The 20,391-nt window shown below is 46.1% G+C and overlaps 1 protein-coding gene across 6 annotated transcripts in view; it reads right to left on the reverse strand.

Moving 5' to 3' along the window:
- LOC140724734 (uncharacterized) overlaps positions 1-20,155 on the reverse strand; it is a 35,974-nt gene extending 15,819 nt beyond the window's left edge. For 3 of the 6 annotated variants that reach the window (XM_073039235.1, XM_073039231.1, XM_073039236.1), the window contains exons 1-2: positions 19,845-20,155; positions 1,641-1,738 (exon numbers count right to left, since the gene is read on the reverse strand). In XM_073039235.1, coding sequence (XP_072895336.1) covers positions 1,641-1,738; positions 19,845-19,939 — 193 coding nt within the window. In that variant the 5' untranslated portion in view covers positions 19,940-20,155. The remainder of the gene's footprint in view (positions 1-1,640; positions 1,739-19,844) is intronic. The other 3 variants (XM_073039237.1, XM_073039232.1, XM_073039234.1) reach the window with 2 other exon arrangements.
- Between the last annotated feature and the right edge of the window lie 236 nt (positions 20,156-20,391).

A 20,391-nucleotide genomic window follows, 5' to 3' on the forward strand; every position in this document is an offset into this window, starting at 1 on the left:
TTTTAAATGTTTTTAAGAATGTTATCTAAATTTAAAGGTGTATCACTTAAAGTAAATAAACTGTGTTTAATCTACTTTCCTAGCTGGAAGTATCTTCTCCTTGGTTGTGGGGGGGGGGGGGGGGGGGAGAGAGAGAACAACCCACCACTAGAATAGTGGGTAATGAAAGCTAAACTTGCCATGGAGAATAAACAGGTAGTTACAGTACTGCTCCCTTCAGTGAGGGCACCTGTATCTATCTATATGGTCTAGGGTTTAAAGTCTTTGTATGAGTTTAGAACTTTGTAGTCAGCAAACTCAATACCATTACAGTTAAAGCTATTGCATTATTGACCAGGAATGATGACAGGGTGCTACACATGAAAGTAAGAACATTTGAGAGGAGCTGGGTCCATTTCCATTCAATAGGAGATGGAACAGAACATTTAAACTATGATATGAAAGACTATTTCCTCCAGTTTGGTTGTCGGTGATAAGGCAAGGAGTTTTGGACAAAGGTCTTTAAGCAGGGCATCAGCGAAGCTTGGAGCAAGACAGTGAAAGATCAATGAACGGGCCATTACTTGGAGGTCTTGAGCACCAATCCAGAAATGAGCTCAAATCCCAAAATAGCAGCAGGAAATTTTGGATTTATATAAAGTTGTGTGTCATATCAAAGGTGCCAATGAATCAGCATACAGGAGAGAGAATGAAACTTCGGCAGAGAGGTGTCATAATAATAACCTCTCACTCAATAAGGAACTTATTGTGGATCAGAAGGAGGAAAGCAGAGGTCCATGAGCCCAATCCTCATTGGAGGATCAGAGAGGGAAGAGGGTCAGTAACTAAATTCCTGGGTGTTATTCCTGGACCCATCATATAAATGTACTTGCAAAGAAACTACAACCGCGTTTCTTTAGCATCTGCAGAGATTTGACACGACATTGAACACTTTGACAAATTTGTATAGATGCGCAGTGGAAAGTGTATTGACTGGCTGCATTGTGGCCTAGAATAGAAACACCACTGCCTTTGCATAGAGAATCCTATGAAAGGTAGTGGATTCGGCCCAGTACATCACAGGTAAAAACCCTCACAGCCATTGGCCACATCTACGTGAAACACTTTCATAGGAAAGCAACATCCATCGTCAGAAATCCTCACCACCCCAGGTCATGCTCTCTTCTCGCTGCTGTCATCAGGTAGAAGGTACGAGAGCCTCAGGACTCACACCACCAGATTCAAGAACAGTTACTACCCCTCAACCATCAGGCTCTTAACAAAAGAGGATAACTGCAGTCATCTATTGAGATGTTACCACAACCAATGATCTCTCTTTAAGGAATCTTTCCCTTGTTAAAACATTCTCTCATTATTTATTGCTATTTCTTTATATTTGCATTTGCACAGTTTGTTGTCTCTGTGCTCGACTTGTTCTTTGGTTGATCCTGGTGCTGTTCTGTAGACTTGCTGAGTATGCCCACAGGAAAAAGAATCTCACATGTACTCTGATAATAAATGTTACTTTGAACTTTGTCCTTCAACAAAATCTGGAATAAAAAATTAGTGTCAGAAATGATGACCATGAAACTAACAGATTGTAGCAAAATAACCACCCAGATTACCAGTACCATCCAGGGAAGAATACTTGCCTCTCTTACCTGGTCTGACCTGCATGTATCTCCACTCACCCCAAGAATATTCCTCAATGATTCCAGAAAATAGTGTTGGGAAACCATTGGTCCATTCTGCTGGTTCCCTATCCAAAGCAAGAGAAAATAAAACTCAAATCCAAGTAAAGACAACATCTAATTTGCCCTGATGAACTGAGTTATAATGGAAGAGATTTTGGTACATCTTTGATTCTTTAATTTTAGTAAGACTGTAATTTGATGATTAAATGTAATTAGTTTTTGTATGAACACAAACAAAAATACATTGGCCTACTTGGAACAAGTTTATGATATTGATATTCAAAACAGCTAAGAAACAGGCCCCATTTGGCCCTACTCATCCATACTGACCAAGGTTCCAATCCGAGCTTGTCACATTTGTCCACGTTTTACCCATATCTTTCAAAACCTTTTCTATCCAGATAGCTACCAGAGTGTCTTTTACATTTTGTTATTGTGCCTGCCTCAATTACTTCCACTGGCTTCCTCATTCCAGATACACACACACTCTGCATGAAGAAGCAGACCCCTACACAACAAGGAAATTGGTGGAATTTTATGAATCTGTCAAACTGTGTTCACTCTGTTCTCTTCTTTTCCCTTCTTTACATCACATTTGGGAGATTACGCCTTGAGCTGTATTCTTGGGATGAGTTTTGATACCACATCAGACTCTCTTACCCCAAATTAAAAATGGGAACCTGTAGCGATGTGCTACACACAGAGCTAGAAATAACGACACGCAGTCTGTAAGTTGCACTCCAGACTAGTTTATTCAAACTTCGCGGCACTGGCTTTTATGCAGTTCCGTTCCCACCCTCTCCGGGCGGAAATGACATCAGAGGTGCATTACAAAAGTCTCTTCCCCGCGCGCGGGCTTTCTCCCCTTGCTGGTGAAGGAGGAGGCCCAGCGCCATTTTGGGGCTGGCCTCTCTGCTGACGCACGCGCCATTTTGTGAGCCGGTTCGCCTGCGTAGAAAGTGGGTGGCCAGGTAACCCCCCCCCCCCGCACCCACCCAGAACCGGTGATACACCCCCCAATGTCCACAGTCTGGATCAGTCTCTGTTTGGGCGGTCTGCCTCTGCGCCGCGGTGGCTGAACCTCGAACAGCTGCGCCAAGTCCACATGGGCCAGTTTGAGTTGGTCCACCCTGAAAACCTCCTCTCCCCCCCCCCCCCCCCCAATGTCCAGAACGTACATGGACCCGTTTGTTCCTGATCACCTTGAACAGCCCCTTGTATGGCCGCTGTAGCGGTGCCCGGTGTGCGCCTCTTTGTACTGTTATGTGTGCTGAACAAACCAGATGGAAATGGGGTCCAGAGCTGAGCACCCCTCCCCCCCCCCACCGGGAACTATGCTGCTAATGAGAGAGAGAGAGATGAAGAACAGAGGTAGAGGCATCTGCTACAGATAAGAGAGAGAGAGAGAGAGAGAGAGAGAGAGATGAAGGATTTATGCATTATGGCTTCTTCACTGATTATTTACCTTTTGCTGCAAGGACACATCTTTGCTCGTTAACATTCTTGCTGAGACAGCAGGGTGTGGCCTAGTTTGATGGACATGGACATGTTGAGTTGATGGATGGCTGATACCCCGTCAGTGGGGATAAAAGACGGGTCTGGGGAGATACCCTCAGACACATCAGTGGACACTGAAAGAGTGTTGTGCACCCACAGGAAGGTGGAGGCCTGGAGGATCGGTTCAGGAGAATCGGTCTGGAGTACGGTGGATGAAGGCAGACCAGTGGGGACTTGTGTGTGTGTCCACCCTTGCCTGGGTGACGAGTCCATCACTGAAGAACGGTCTAGCCTGGAACAGAAGGGTCATAATCGGTGACCCCCAATGGTACAACGGAACAAGACGACGACGGAAGGTTTGCCTGCTGCAGCTGCTCATCTCTCGCTCGTTCTCTCTCTCTCTCTCTCTCTCTCTCTCTCTCTCTCTCTCTCTCTCCAACATTGCAACACAACAACAACTCCCTCAACACGAACTGAACTGAACTCGATATTCTCTTATGACAATACATTTACCCCGAGACTTTGATAGAGCTTGGTTTTGATTCTTATTCCTGCACTTCTGTATTTATCATTGCTAACCTGTTTTATATGTATATTTGCATTTTTGATACTGTTTTGCTTAGTTTACTAATAAACACCTTTAGTTACAGTACCACCAGACTCCAACGTATCATTCCATTTCTGCTGGTCTGTTAACCCAGTTACGGGGTACGTAACAAATTGAGGACTCGTCTCGGGATTTGAATTTCCAATCGGGAGGTTGTTGAATTGATCGGGGTAGAATTCCCTTATCTGATTCGGTTGTGTGGGAGACCGAAAACGTAGTCAGCAGAAATGGAGATTGACCATTTCTAAGGGAACCAACTTCGGGGCATTAGAGGATGCCAGAAAGTTGGAATTGTTGAATATTGTGAGATGGTTGAAACTCTCGGCGGTGAAACCGGCGATGCGAAAGTCAGAGATACAGAGAGCAATAGCCAAATATTATGTATCCCAGGAGGTGTTCCGGTAGAGGTGCTGGAGCTGTTCCCTGAGAGTAATCCGGACGGGGGTGAGCTTCAGCTTCAGATGGAAAAATTAAGGTTGGATGCGGAGGAAAGGAAAAGGGAGCATGAGTTCCGAATAAGGAAGCTGGAGGCAGAGAGGAAAGAGAAGATGCTGAAAGGCAGAGGGAAGAAAGGGAGAAAGAGAGGCAGTTTGAGCTGAAAAAAAGGTTAAAGGCAAGGCAGGGAGGGAACCAGGCAGCAGACCCAAACAGGGGGTTCAAGATTGGTCAGAAGGTTAAGTTGGTACCCCCGTTCGAGGAGATGGATGTCGATAGGTACTTCCTCCATTTTGAGAAAGTTGCTATGAATCAGGACTGGCCTGAGAGGAAGTGGGCTGTTCTGTTACAGACTGTACTTAGGGGGAAGGCTCAGCAAGCCTATTCGGTATCGTCTATGCATGAGGCTAAAGATTATGAGGAAGTAAAAAGGGCTGTACTGAGGAGTTACGAGTTGGTTCCAGAGGCGTACCGGCAGAAGTTCCGGAACATGAGAAAGCCTTGGGACCGCACGTATTTAGAGTTTGCCCGTGAAATGTACAAGTATTTTGAGCGTTGGTGCACCTCAAAGGGGGTCGATGGAGATTTTGATAAACTGACACAGCTGATGCTGATTGAGCAGTTTAAAGGTTGCGTCCCTGAGGGTATGAGGACGTACCTGGACAAGAAGGAGGGAGAGACTCTGTCTGTGACTGCCAAGTTAGCAGACGAGTATCCCTTAACCCACAAGATAAAATTTCCCCCAAATAAGAGCTACCAGAGAGGCAGTAGGGACGGTAGAGAAAGCCCACCGGCTAAGGCAGAGAATAAGCTGGGGTCTACCGGAAAAGGCAAGGAGGAGGAAAAGCAGGCTGGCAGGAAGTTTCCCAGCTTTACATGTTATAATTGTGGGAAAGCTGGTCACACAACATCTAAGTGCCTGGCTCCGAAGGAGGAGACAGGAAAAGGAAAGACGACAACCCTGACTGGTTGCATTGAGCCAGTCAACAGACCGATGAGGAGGGCGAGGTTAAGAGGGGCGCAAGAAGTTTATTTTGGACAGGTTGGTATCCGTGAAGGAGGGAGAAACCCCAGTTCCCGTGCGGATCTGGAGAGATACTGGGGCTGGGTCAGTCATTGATCCTAAGGAAGGTGTTAGAATTCAGTGCTGAGACCGAGACTGGGGAGGTAAATGTGATACAAGGGGTTGGAAAAGGGACTGAGGCTGTACCGTTACATAAAGTATTTTTGAAGTGTGATTTGGTATCCGGACCAGTCACGATAGGGGTACGGTCTGCACTCCCGATACCTGATGTAGATGTCTTGCTCGGGGATGACCTGGCGGGTGGGGGGGGGGGGGGGGATGTGTTTTCTGCAGTTCAGCTCACGAGTAAACCTGCCAGGACTGAGGACCCACCCATAGTTTCTGAAGTTAATCCCGCAGGCGCAGTCACCAGAAGAATGTCGAGGAAAGCTGCTAAAACAACTGCTGATTTAGCTGAGTCCAACCTTGATAGCTGAGTCCAACCTTGATTTAGCTGAGACGTTTTTACCAGCCCTGTACCAGCAGAGGTTAGAGGACGGTAAAGTGGAGAATAGTGGAGCTAAGGAAAGTAAGGGAGACGAAGCAGATTTAGTGTTGTCAAGGAACGGAATTTTGAACCTTGCCCATAAGATACCCCTAGGTGAACATTTTGGAATGAGGAAGGAACAGAGCCAAGAAGAGAAACGGATGTGGCAGCTAGAAGGTCCAGGGTTGGACACGGATGATCGATCTTGCTTGACAGAGCTGTTTGCAGTTGAAGAATTTAAGTGTGTTCCCAATGATGTGAGGGCAGTCCTAGATGAAAAGGATGCTGCTACCTTGAGGGAGTCTGCCGGGTTAGCAGACGCAGACGAGGTTGTTTTAACCCGCAAGGTTGGAGTTTACTCTGGATGGGAGTTGCCCAGAGAGTAACTGGGAGGATCAGGGAACTTAAAATTTGAAACTGGGACTGGTATTGAAAGCCTAGAAGAGGCAGATGTCCCGTTTGCCTGTGTTCAGGTTGTGAAGGTACCTGTGGATTCACAGGGTACTGAACCTACTGTTGAAGCTCAGGAAAAGTCTGAGGGGTCTGACTTAGTTGAAAAGGAATTCAATCCTTTTGGGTCAGATGGACTTGGTTCAGTGAGTGAGGGTTAACCCTGGCACCAGTGGAAAGTGAGAATTCTCAGTCACTTGTGTTAGACGGTGTTCTAAAAGTTAATGATGAGATGAAAGCTGGTGATGTGAATATTATTGAAGGAAAAGGGAAAAGTATTGTTCCTAGACTTTTGAATAAGGGAAATTTAAAGTCTGGATTGGTTTTAGAAGTAGTAACCATGCTGAAGGGTCAGTGGTCTGGTAACAAGGTGCCAGCGAATCAATTACAGTTTGTTTTGAAATTTAAGGATAAACAACTTGGTGATGTTGTTCAAATGTGATTTGGAGAGGCAGAACTTGAAGTGTTGTTTTGACCAAGAGGGATCACCTGCAGGTGTTATACTGGAAACTGATCGAAGTAAAGATCTAAAGATAAAATTAATGACTTGCTTAAAATAATGAGTGGTGTGGAAGTTCAGCAAGTGGGTTTAGTCTGGAAAACATTAGTGATAAGCTAGCACCTGTGAAGGGAGTCTGTGAAGGCCTAATCTTGGGCTGGTGAGCCAGCTAACCACGTGAGAGTTAAGTGGAAAAGAGGCAAGGGTTGATCAAATGCCACTTTGAATAACAGGATCTGGTTTTGCAGGAATTTGACTTTTTTTAGATGAAGCTTGTGAAAGATAAAGACAATATCATAGTAGATTGACTGAATGTTAAGTTTAATGGAAAATAGAGATTAGTATTTACACAAACTTCTGTAATGTCTACATTATAATCACACATGTATTGGTTCACACTTTGTAATATAACACCTAAACTAAAAATTATTCCACTGTAGAAAAATAATTACTGTCACTATCCTGGCATTACAGCATTTTGAGGTTTACATTTGTCCGGCACAGAAACTATTGATAGATTATACTGATCACAACCCATTGGCATGTTTGACTAACATGAAGAATAAAAATAGGCAGTTATTAAGTTGGAGTCTGTTGTTACAAGAATTTGATATTAAAATACAACATGTAAAGGGACTGACAATGTAATTGCTTACTGTTTAGCCAGGTGTTAATTTGAAATATATCTGTGTTACCCTGTTGATTAATGACCACTTCTGTATTATATTAGATCCTGTAAATGTGCCTTACTAGTTAATTTTCACCCCCGGCAAAAAATTCTTTTAAGGGTGGGGGTGTTATGTGTGCTGAACAAACCAGATGGAAATTGGGGTCCAGAACTGACACCCCCCCCCCCCGGGATCTATGCTGCTAATGAGAGAGAGAGAGATGAAGAACAGAGGTAGAGGCATCTGCTACAGATAAGAGGGAGAGAGACGGATGATTTATGTATTATAGCTTCTTCACTAATTATTTACCTTTTGCTACAAGGACACTTCTTTGCTCGTTAACATTTCTGAAGAGACAGCAGGGAGTGGCCAGTTTGATGGACATGGATGTGTTGAGTTGATGGATGGCTGATACCCCATCAAGGGGAGATAAAAGACGGGTCTGGGGAGACACCCTCAGACACACACACCAGTGGACACTGAAAGAGTGTTGTGCACTCACAGGAAGGTGGGGCCTGGAGGATCGGTTCAGGAGAATCGGTCTGGAGCACGGTGGATGAAGGCAGACCGGTGGGGACTTGTGTGTGTGTTCACCCTTGCCTGGGTGACGAGTCCATCACTGAAGAACGGTCTAGCCTGGAATGGAAGGGTCCTAACCGGTGACCCCAGCGGTACAACGGAACAAGACGACGACAGAAGGTTGCCTGCTGCAGCTGCTCATCTCTCGCTCGCTCTCTCTCTCTCCAGCATTGCAACACAACAACAACTACCTCAGCACGAACTGAACTGAACTCGATATTCTCTTATGACAATACATTTACCCCTAACTTTGATAGAGCTTGGTTTTGATTCTTATACCTGCACTTCTGTATTTATCATTGCTAACCTGTTTTATATGTATATTTGCATTTTTGATACTGTTTTGCTTAGTTTACTAATGAACACCTTTAATTACATTACCACCAGACTCCAACATATCAGTCCATTTCTGCTGGTCTGTTAACCCAGTTACGGGGTACGTAACAGTACAAATACAAACTTACAGTTCTGCAGGTCTTTGGGTACGCAGGTTGGGATCTGTCCATGCTGTGAAGTTGGTACGGGGGCCAGGTTTGCCGAGCCTTTCGCATAGTCTGTCCAGGACTGCTGCAGGTTCTTCTTCTTGCCCCCTTGGGGCTGGTATGAACTCTCCTGGGACGACCAGGGGTGCGCCGTACACCAGTTCGGCTGACGAGGCATGCAGATCCTCTTTGGGCGCTGTGCGAATTCCAAGCAGGACCCAGGGAAGCTCATCCACCCAGTTAGGCCCTTTCAGGTGGGCCATGAGAGCCGACTTCAAGTGACGGTGGATGTTCGAGTCCTTTCTCGTCCGTTCAACTGTGGGTGGTAGGCAGTTGTGTGGTGTAGCTGTGTTCCCAACAGGCTGGCCACAGCCGACCACAGGCTGGAGGTGAACTGGGCGCCTCTGTTGGAGGTAATGTGGGCCAGTATCACGAAGCGTGCTACCCAGGTTGCAATCAGCGCTCGGGCGCAGGAATCAGCGGTGATGTCGGTGAGTGGGACCGCCTCTGGCCACCTCGTGAACCGGTCTACCACCGTTAGGAGGTACCGCGCTCCTCAGGACACTGATAGGGGGCCCACGATATCCACATGAATGTGGTCGAACCTCCAGTGGGTGGGTTCGAACTGCTGCGGCGGGGCTTTAGTGTGCCGCTGCACCTTGGCTGTTTGGCACTGTGTGCAGGTTCTGGCCCATTCGCTGACCTGCTTGTGAAGTCTGTGCCACGCGAACTTGCTGGAGACCAGCCGGATGTTTGTCCTGATAGATGGGTGTGCCAAGCCGTGTATGGAGTTGAAAACTTGTCACCACCAGGCTGCCGGGACGATGGGGCGAGGTTGACCGGTAGCCACGTTGCACAGGAGGGTCCTCTCACCTGGGCCTACGAGAAAGTCCTACAGCTGCAAACCCGAGACTGCAGTCCTGTAGCTGGGCATCTCGTCGTCTGCCTGCTGCGCCTCCACCAGTGCTGCATAGTCCACCCCCAGGGACAGGGCCTGGACAGCTGGGCTGGAGAGTGCGTCCGCCACGACGTTGTCCTTTCCCAAGACATGCTGGATGTCCGTTGTGTACTCGGAGATGTAGGTCAGATGTCGTTGCTGGCGGGTCCGACCAGGGATCGAACACCTTCATGAACGCGAAGGTCAATGGTTTGTGGTCCGTGAACGTGGTGAACGGCCTGCCTTCTAAGAAGTACCTGAAATGCCGGATTGCCAGATACAGTGCCAACAGCTCCCGGTCAAAGGCAGCTCCTGGTCAAAGGCACTGTACTGGAGTTCAGGTGGTCGTAGGTGCTTGCTGAAGAATGCCAGGGGTTGCCAGCGCCCCTCGATGAGTTGTTCCAGCACCCCACCGACAGCTGTGTCGGATGTGTCCACTGTGAGGGCGGTCAGAACGTCCGTTCTGGGGTGCACCAGCATCGCGGCATCTGCCAAGGCTTCCTTGGCTTTAACGAAAGCGACTGCGGCCTCTTCATCCCAAGTAATGTCCTTGCCTTTACCTGACATCAGGGTGAACAAAGGGCGCATGATACGGGCTGCTGGGGGGAGGAAGCGGTGGTAGAAGTTCACCATACCAATGAACTCCTGTAGGCCTTTGACCGTGTTGGGCCGGGCAAAGTGGCGGATCGCGTCTACCTTGGCGGGCAGAGGAGTTACCCTGTCTTTGGTAATCCTGTGGCCTAGGAAGTCGATGGTATCGAGACCGAACTGGCATTTGGCCGGGTTGATTGTGAGGCCGAAATCACTCAGGCAGGAGTAGAGCTGGCGGAGGTGGGACAGATGCTCCTGACAACTACTGCTGGCTATGAGGATGTCGTCCAAATAGATGAGCACCAAGTCCAGGTCACATCCCACTGCATCCATTAGCCGCTGGAACGTCTGTGTGGCATTCTTCAGGCCGAACGGGGTGATGAGTGCTGTTTTGATGGTATCCCCGGACTTTGGAAAAGATTCTTGCCCCGTGCAGGTTTGCTGCAAAGTCCTGTATGTGCGGCACGGGGCAGCAGTCTGGAATTGTAGCCTTGTTCAGCCTGCGGTAGTCACCACATGGTCTCCAACCCCCGGCTGGTTTGGGCACCATGTGCAGGGGGCAGGCCCAAGTGCTGTCGGACCGCCGTATGATCCCTAATTCCTCCATCCTCTTGAACTCCTCCTTCGCCAGGCGGAGCTTGTCTGGGGGGAGCTTTCGTGCAAGGGGGTGGAGGATGGTCTCTGGGTTGGAATGTGGTGCTGTACTCCGTGTCTGGGAATAGCTGCCATGAACTGCGGTACCAGAACTGATGGAAAGTCCACTAGGATTCTGGTGAATTTGATGTCCGACAGTGTGATGGAGTCCAGGTGTGGGGCCGGCAACTTGGCTTCACCCAGGGAGAACGTCTGGAAAGTCTCGGCATGTACCAGTCGTATCCCTTGTGTTACGTACCCGTGACACGTGACAGTGGTGTACATGTCACGTGACTGGTGTTGAAGCTATACTGGACTTGAGGTAATGGTTTTGTGATGGTGGAATGACGTCATTTTCCTGCCAGTAGAGGTCATGTGACAGGTTTTTTTTATAAACAGGGTATAAAAGGAGGACCCCTCCCTGTGAGGAGGGGCAGTTCGTGGCTGGATTTGCCATGTTGACTTCATGCCACTGCGTGATTTAATGTCATGACGCAGTGTGGTTGAAAGATGGAGTTTTATTTAATGCCTAAAGTTTAAAAGGTCATTGCCAGCAGTTTCTTTATAATACTGCTAGTTGAGAATCAGTGGAGAGTAAAGATCGGAGTTCGGGAGTTAAAAGATCGAGGAGAGTCGATTTCGACGGTGAAACGGGTTCGACCTTGTTTGATCCTCATTCTGATGGAATTCGTTGACTGTACTCATGTTAATCCCTGTGAATAACAGAAAGGATTGAGTACAGTGTTGTAAAGGAAAGGTCAGTGCCTTTAAGCCGTTTCATTTGTCCATCTTCCTAAATTCTTCGTGGGAAAAGTAGTTCGACTGGGAACTGCAACAACACGACGTGAAAGATAATTTAAATCATCTTAAAAAGTCTCTCCCTTAAATGGACTGTAAGCATTTTGAACTTTTGCAATACTACTTTGAAGAACTGTTTTTGCAACATCGCTTTAAGAACTGTTTAAGCTTCCTTGCTTTAAGAACTGTTTAAGCTACCGCATAGCAGCTGATTTCCGGTTACGTTAGTGATTTGTTTACTTTTGGGGGGGGTTTGTTTTCAGTGTTTAATAAACGTGTTATTTGTTATAAAAACCCCTGCCTAACTCATATATTTATTGTTGCTGAATCCGTAACACTTGCAAGTCGACCAGCAGGCTGTGAGCTCGCATGAAGTCCGCCCCCAGGAGTGGTTGGGCCACAGCGGCCAGTGTGAAGTCCCACGTGAACCGGCTGGCACCGAACTGCAGCTGCACTGTGCGGGTGCCGTAGGTCCGCATCGTGCTGCCGTTTGCGCCCCTCAGGGTGGGTCCTGGCTTCCTGTTGCGGGGTGTCGTACCTCGTCGGGGGTAAGACACCAATTTCCACTCTGGTGTCGACCAAGAAGCGGCGTCCCGACTGTTTGTCCCAGACGTAAAAGAGGCTGTCCTGGTAGCCAGCCGCCATAGTCATTAGCGGCAGCTGGCCCTGGCGTTTCCCAGGAACTTGCAAGGCGGGCGACAACAGCAGGCTTCTGTGCCCCACCGCTGGTGGTAGAAAAACCACTGTTCACTGGCCTCCTCACTCCTGCCTCTGGGTTGTGTGCGCTCTATTGCCGGGCCTGGTCTGGCCTGCTGTTGGGCGAATGGCTCGGTAATCTGTCCGATGGACACCCCGCTCTCCCTCTTGGCTTTCCACAGCATGTCTGCTCGGGCCGCCACCTTCCGGGGGTCGCTGAAATCTGCGTCGGCCAGCAGCAGATGTATGTCCTCGGGCAGTTGCTCTAGGAACGCCTGCTCAAACATGAGGCAGGGCTTGTGTCATTCAGCCAGGGCCAGCATCTCGTTCATTAATGCTGACAGTGGCCTGTCTCCCAAACCGTCCTGGTGCAGCAAGCGGGCACCTCGCTCATGCCATGAGATGCCAAAGGTCCCCATGAGCAGCGCTTTGAATGCTGCATATTTGCCTTCTTCCGGGTGTGACTGTATGAAATCCTCAACCTGGGCAGCTGTCTGCTGGTCAAGGGAGCTCACCACGTAATAGTAACGAGTGAAATCAGAAGATATCTGCCAAATCTGGAACTGGGCTTCTGCTTGGTCAAACCACACGCATGGTCGCAGCATCCAGAAAATTGGTAGTTTTGGTGAAACTGCGTGAACAGTTGAAGAGACGATTACGTTTGGTCCAAATCCCATTTGGACCATCGGGGTCACCAATGTAACAATGTGCTACACACAGAGCTAGAAATAACGACACGCAGTCTGTAAGTTGCACTCCAGACTAGTTTATTCAAGCTTTGCAGCACTGGCTTTTACGCAGTTCCGTTCCCACCCTCTCCGGGCAGAAATGACGTCCGAGGTGCATTACAAAAGTCTCTTCCCTCGCGCGGGCTTTCTCCCCTTGCTGGTGAAGGAGGAGGCCCAGCGCCATTTTGGGGCTGGCCTCTCTGCCGATGCACGCGCCATTTTGTGAGCCGGTTCGCCTGCGTAGAAAGTGGGTGGCCACAAAACAATTATCTTTTTCTTATCTGAAATTGAACCCAAGGTTGCAGGGATGAAAAAGATAATGTCTGCAAAAACCCATTGTACCATGCTTTCAAATCAGGCCCCTTCAGTCTGCCTGCTTGGCATGGATCCACATCTGCATCTAGGATAAAGAGTCGTTGTCCACTGTATTATGGAAGTGATGCCTTTATCTTGTGTGCTTTGGGTGGACACTCAGCTACACGAGAGATAAAAGGGCAGAGTTCACCTCGTTACAACAAAATTAAATTTTGCATAACACGAGAGTTCAGAGTTAACACCAAACAATTTCATCGTCATTGTTGTATGTATTCCATTTGGCAGGAACAAAACCGGATACTTCCTACAGAAGTGCACATGAAAACAATCCCTGGGTTGATTCTTTATTTAAAAAGGTTATGGCTTATGCAATATTCCATCTTGGTGCCAATTTTTGAAAGAACACAGATGTGTAAATCAATAAATTAGTATCAAAAACACCTTAAGCTGCTATGACCATATTAATTACCATCCCCCGAGCTAATGGAACCTGAAGAGGTGCAATTGAAAAAGCTAAAACAACATATTGTTCATACCACATGTCCATATAAGAGCTACTTGTATTCTCATGCAAATGGAGCATTCATCTCTATATTGGGCCTAATGAATAGCGACCCTTTCTTTATTTGCCAGCTCATTGTGTGCATGGAGCTGTTTGGACTCCAGTGACAAAAGGATTCATTTGAATATATCGAATCATTTTTTAAAAAAAATGTACACAGATGATTGAGTTCACCTCACAGCTGTGTACACTTGAGATGTTTTTGGGAAGGGTTAAGGAGGAAAACTTCATTCTTGGGACGGTAGTGTACTGACTGTCTTTGTTGATGTATTTCATTAACACATAGAAGAGTGAGGGGAGATCTCACTGAAACCTATCGAATGTTGAAAAGCCTAGAAAGGTGATGTTTCCTGTAGTGGGGGGAGTCTTAGACCAGAAGGACTCCCTTTAGAACAGAGATGAGGAGGAATTTCTTTAGCCAAAAGCTGGTGTAGTATTCAAAGCCACAGACAGTTGTGGAGGCCATCGGGTATGTTTAAAGCGAATGTTGATAGATTCTTGATTAGTGGAAGTGTCAAAGGTTATGGGGAGAAGGCAGGAGAATGGGGTTGAGAGAGATAACAAATTAACCATGATAGAATGGCACAGCAAACTTGATGGGCTGAAAGGCCTAATTCTGCTCCTACTTTATGCTTTATAGTCTTATTTCAGAAGCAATGCGATTACACGCTGCACTGGGTTAACACTGGCTGATGTGAGAGGAATGCAAATTATACTAATGCCATATTCAACCATCTACACCCACAGGGGAGACAACAGCATTCAGAATTGTAACATTAATTTGACAAGAATAGAAATAGTAAGCCTGTTTCAGAATTTAGCAAAGGATACATGAAAGTGATATTGAAAGGAAAAACAGAAAATGAGAATAAACTGGTGGTGAACATGAAATCAGAAAATGCTGGAAATATTCAGGTTAGACAGCACCTGTAGAAGGGAAACAGTTAACGGTTCAGGAAGAGAAATTGCAGGAATGAGAAACTGGAGGAACAGAACATCTCTGATAGGATAAAGACAAGGATTAACTTGAAAGTTGTAACAGAAGCTGTGAAATGAGGGCCATTAGGGAGCAAGACCACAAAGAAAGGCAGGTGAAAAGGTGTGAAATGCAGGGCTGAAGTTCAAACTTAAAAGTACATTTATTATCAAACTATGACTAGGCAGAAAAATGGTTTGGCACAGCCAAGAAGGGCCAAATGGCCTGTTTCTGTGCTGTAATGTGTAATGTTCTATGAGTACATTTTACATCCTTGAGATTCACCTCCTTATAGACACCCACAAAATAAAGAAACACAATAGAACCCATTAAAAAAGTGTCAAACACCAATGTGCAGAAAAAAAACAGATCATGCAAACTAAAGAAAATAGTATTCAGAACTGAATTTTATGAAAGTGAGTCAACAGACACAAAGCTAGGCATCAATGCAGCTGACTCAGGAGCAGGCCACAGCCTCAGTTCAATGCAGAGCTGAGTAAACGTTGAGCAGCAAGCTGAACTGGCCCATCCTTCACTTCCGGCCCTGAACACCATGACCTTTTCAATCTGGCCCAGCGCCAATATTGTCCAAACCTTGGGTCATCCCTTGCTCTTGGATCTGAGCAACTGCTCTCAGGTTTTTCCTCACTCTCGGGCCTGGGCTCTACCTCAACTCTGTTCTGCGCCTCCAAGTCCACTCCAGCAATGGCCAGAACCTGGCTCATTCCCTGCAGTCAGGCCTGGGCCTGGCCATCTCGATTCAGCTCACAAGCTACAATCACACCATACATTCAAGACTTCACTGTGCACAAATTCCAGGACATACAGGCAGCTCAAAGGCTCATATCCAAAAGGGAAGTTACAGACGGTCGTTTGAACTGATCATTTACCAGAAAAGGTGTTGTTAATAAAGTATTTAGTGGTTTTCTTTGCCTTTGATAAATAGTCGCTGAGCTTCACCAGCACCATTTTAACAGGTCAGGTCAAGTTGCACGATTAGAGAAATAAAAATTGAGAAAGGAGAATTTGCAAGAGAAAAAGGAAATACGTGTGCAAATTTCAACATTGCCAGAGTTGTAATTGTTCCTAAGCAATTTGGCAGAAAATGCAGCTAGTTCTAAACTGCAGGTCTTCAGTTCTCTAGCTAAAACAGTATCTGGTCCTGTGGTCTTCGGCACTTTTGGACAAACAAAATTGCTAAATAAGATTGTACAGAGGCCTTATGGAGTTATGAAACGGAAGTCATGGTTAGCTGATCTATGGAGTAAATGTGGGTAAATGTGAGGTTTTTTTAAAGAAAAAAAACATCTAATGTGTTTCATAAACACCAAAAAGTCTGCAGATGCTGGAAATCCAAAGCAACACACACAAAAAGCTGGCGGAACTCAGGTCAGGCAGCACCTATGGAAATGAACAAACAGTTGATGTTGTGGGTAGAGACCCTTCATCAGGACGGGAAAGGAAGGGGAAAGACGCCAGAATAAAAAGGTGGGAGAAGAGGAAAGAGGCTAGCTGGAAAGTGATAGATGAAGCCAAGTGGGTAGGAAAGGTAAAGGACTGAAGAGGAAGAAATCTGATTGAGTGGGCCATAGGAAAAAGGGAAGAGGGGACCCAAAGGGAGATAGTAGGCAGATGATAGAAGGTAGGAGAACAGAGTGGGAAATAGGAGAGGGGAGGGGGAGGGATGTTTTAAAACTGGAAGGAGAAATCAATGTTCATGCCATCAGGTTGGAGGCCTCCCAGATAGAATGCATATGTTGCTCCTCTAAGCTGACTCATCTTGGCACAAGAGTCATCCACGGACATGTCAGAACAGGAATTGGAATTAAAATTGGTATTTCTTAGCAACACACAATCTGACCATAAGACTGTGAGAGATAGGAGCAGAATTAAGCCATTCAGCTCACTGAGTCTGTTCCACCATTCCATCATGGCTGATTAATTATCCCTCTCAACCCCATTCACCGGCCTTCTCTTCGTAACCTTAAACTTACATATCAAGAACCTATCAATTTCTGCTTTAAACATACTCAATGACTTGGCCTCCACAGTTGTCTGTGGCAATGAATTCCACAGATTCACCACCCTCTGGCTAAAGAAAGTCCACCTAATTTCTTTTCTAAAGGGATGTCCTTGTATTCTGATGCTGTGCCCATTGGCCCTAAACCACACCATTCCCCGCCACTACTGGAAACAGCCTATGCCCACTCAATCTTGACCTTTCAATATTCAATAGATTTTAATGAGATCCCCCACCCCAATCTTCTAAACTCCTGTGAATACAGGCTCAGGGCCATAAAAATGTTCATCACACATTAACCGTTTCATTCCCAGGATCATTCTTGTGAATGTCCTGTACACCCTCTCCAATGCTTACACATCCTTCCTAGACAAGGACCTCAAAACAATACTCCAAGAACAGACTGATCAACATCTTATCAAGCTTCTGCTGGAGAAACCCAACAGGATGAGCAGCAACTACTGGGGGGAGGGAAGGTGAAGGGTTTTGGGTCAAAACCCTACCTCAGAGGAATGACAGAGGAGCTCAGGATGAGTAGTGGTGCTGGTAAAAACTTGCAATGAGGAAGAATACATGGCCGTGATAACAAGTTTTGGTCAAAGAGTCAGAGAGCAGTGGGCAGAGGCAATGATGATCATAATAGGTAGGGTGGATCCCTTTTCTCCTGAGCTTTGAAAAATGACAGGTGATCTCACTGAAATACAAAATTCTTCCAGGGTTCAACAGGGTATTATGAACTGAATGTTCCCCATGACTGATGAGTTCAATCTCAGAATAAGGAGTACATCATTTAGAACTGGAATGAAGAGTAATTTCTTCACTCAAAAAGTGACACACAGTAGCTCCAGTATTCCCTATCCAATTTTATCAAAGTATGTAGGCTGAATACAACTCTGAGATTTGTCTTCTCCAGATAGCCATAAAATTCAGAAAATCATAGTAGATGAAAGACATTAATTCCTTCCCCCCACACAAAAAGAAAAAAAACAACTCCAAATTCCAAACCCCCCAAACCCTCTCTCGCACAGAAATGAACAGATCACCCAAACCCCCCAGTCCACCAATCAGCAACAAAAGAATGGGTGAGAACACGGAAAAAACCATAGACCTAAAAGAGGCAAATATGAACTACAATCCAATCCACAAATCTTAGAACTTAGATAACATCTCAGGGAGTATCAGGACCCAGCTGCCCCTCCAAGGGAAGTGACCCTAGAGAGTAGTGGAGTCTCATTCAATGATTGAGTTTAGACTGATTTAAAGATATTAGCGGAATCCAAGGAAATGGGAATAGAGCAGAAAAATGACACAGAGTGGGGTCAGGCATGACCATGATGAACGGCAGAGTGGCTCGGTGGGTCAAATGGCCTCCTGAATCTGAATCAGAATCAGGTTTATCGTCACTGACATTAAGTGAACTGCTCCAATTTCTCAATCTTTGGTTGAAATCTGGATGGTAAAGGGAGCCATAAATCATTGTACTGAGCACAGGAGTTGGGAATTTATGTTCAAGGTGTACAAGACATCAGTGATTTCAAATCTGGAGTATTGTGTTCAGTTTTGGTCACCGGCCTGCAGGAAAGCTATCAATATGACTGAAAGAGTACAGAGAAAATTTATAAGGATGTTGCTGGAATTTGAGGACCTGAGTTACAGGGAACGTTTGAATGGGTTAAAGGTTCACAGTAAATTTATTGTCAAAGGACATGCTGTTATGTCTCCATATACTACTGAGATTTTTTTTTTGCAAGCTTCATACTAAATACAAACACAATAAAATGAATGAAAAAATGCTCTCAAGACACAACCAATATGCAAAAGACAACAAACTGCAAATACAAACAGAAAACAAATGTAATAATAATAAATAAATAAACAATAAATAGAGAAAGAGATGAAGTGTCCTTGAGTGTGACTCCAAAGGTTTGTGGGAACAGTTCAGTGTTGAGGTGATTGAAGTTATCCCCTTTGATTCAAGAGCTCAAGAGGTAACATCTGTTCCTACACCTGTTGTGGTGGGTCCGGAGGCTCCAGTACCTCCTTCCCTATGGCAGCAGCGAGAAGAGAGCCTGGCTTAGATGGTTGGGGGGGGGGGGGGGGTGGGGTTCCTTGATGATGGGCAGTGCTCCTTTGTGGATTTGCCCACTGGTGGGGAGGGCTTTACTCATGATGAATTTTATTCGCTGGAGTGTAGGAGAATGAGGGGAGATTTAGCTATAGATAGGGTTAATACAAGCAGGCATTTTCCCCATAGAGTTTGAGGGAACTTAGAACTAGAGGGTGAAATTATAAATTAGAAGTGAAAGGTGAACACTTAAGGAACGCAAGGGGGAAACTGCTTCACTCAGGGGGTGATGGAAATGTAGGATGAAACTGCCAGAGGAAGTGCTGGATGCAGGTTTGATTTCAACATTTAAGAGAAGTTGTGTTAGAGTGGAATAGTAATGGACAGGAGGGCAGGAAGGGCTATGGTCCTGGTACGGGACGATGGGACCAGGCAGTAACAGTTCATCATGAACTAAGTGAGTCCTGTTTCTGAGCTATAGTTTTCTATTCTTTTATAATACCGCCACTCTGCTGAGGACTCGAGTCTTGCTTCACAAACTTGGGCGCTAACCAAATTACCTTCCGCCCCAGCCTCATCCTATTCCTTCCGAGCCAGTTAGAAGAGAGGAACAATTATCACCTTACCTACACCAACTTTAAAAATATGAAACTTGATGGAAGACCCAGAGGTACTTGTACAGGCTGCACCTTATTCATTCCTATGATTACCTAAAAAAGCTCTGCGAACTCTTCCAGTGCTAGTTAATCTCAACCCTTAATTTATTTAAAACATTCCGCAATGTAAGAGTATGTCAAAGGCTAGTTCACATTTCAGCCGTGCCTCATATCGAAAGCACATCTTCGATGGTCCTATTCCTGACTTATCACTCGGGTGCTTAAAGGTGCCCGGGGATAAAGATGACCAGGTTCGGCAAAAACTTCTTGGAGCCCATGGGCGCGACCCTCCATGACGTCGCAGACAGAACCCAGCGGCGGCCACGCCCGTTTTGCTGTCCACCAAAGCCGCTAAGGTGCTTTAATGATGAAAATAATGAAATTTAAACCATCTAAAAATGCCAGTTAAAATACCAGTGCATTTTACCTCTCTTCCTCACGGGCGTGTTTAACCTGCCAGAAATCCCTCAGGAGCTTGCACTTTGCTGAGTCCAAGAAGCAGTTTCGCTGCCAGGCGTCCATCCAGAAGTCTGAACTTCCAGGTTCGGTTACCAGTTCCGTAATGCCTGAATATGCTGCTAGTTATAATGGCGAAACCCAAGCAACCTCTGCCTCATAAAGGCGTTTTCTTTACATAAAACACACTATGCCGTTGGGATTCACTCTTGAAAAAAGTTGTGTTATATTAGTGCACTGGCCACTGTTCCAACATTGCACTCTCCTACATGAAAAAGGGCAAAGGATTATTCCTCCGCCTGGTTTTAACCGATTTAGAAAGCAACATAGAAAATAAGGGAACTACTTCGTCCAGTTTCTATCCGCATCCACCTACTTTTGCCTCGTGCAGTTTCACGTGACTGAAGTCTACACATTTTTTTCCCCGAGACAAAGCTCTGGATGGTAATTGAGGAACTTTAACTTGTTGCCACTCTAAACCAAGGCACGTTGACCAAATGCAGCATGTTAACTGCAGA

This window comes from Hemitrygon akajei, chromosome 3 (genome assembly GCF_048418815.1).
Source record: "Hemitrygon akajei chromosome 3, sHemAka1.3, whole genome shotgun sequence".
Classification (NCBI taxonomy): Eukaryota; Metazoa; Chordata; class Chondrichthyes; order Myliobatiformes; family Dasyatidae; genus Hemitrygon; species Hemitrygon akajei.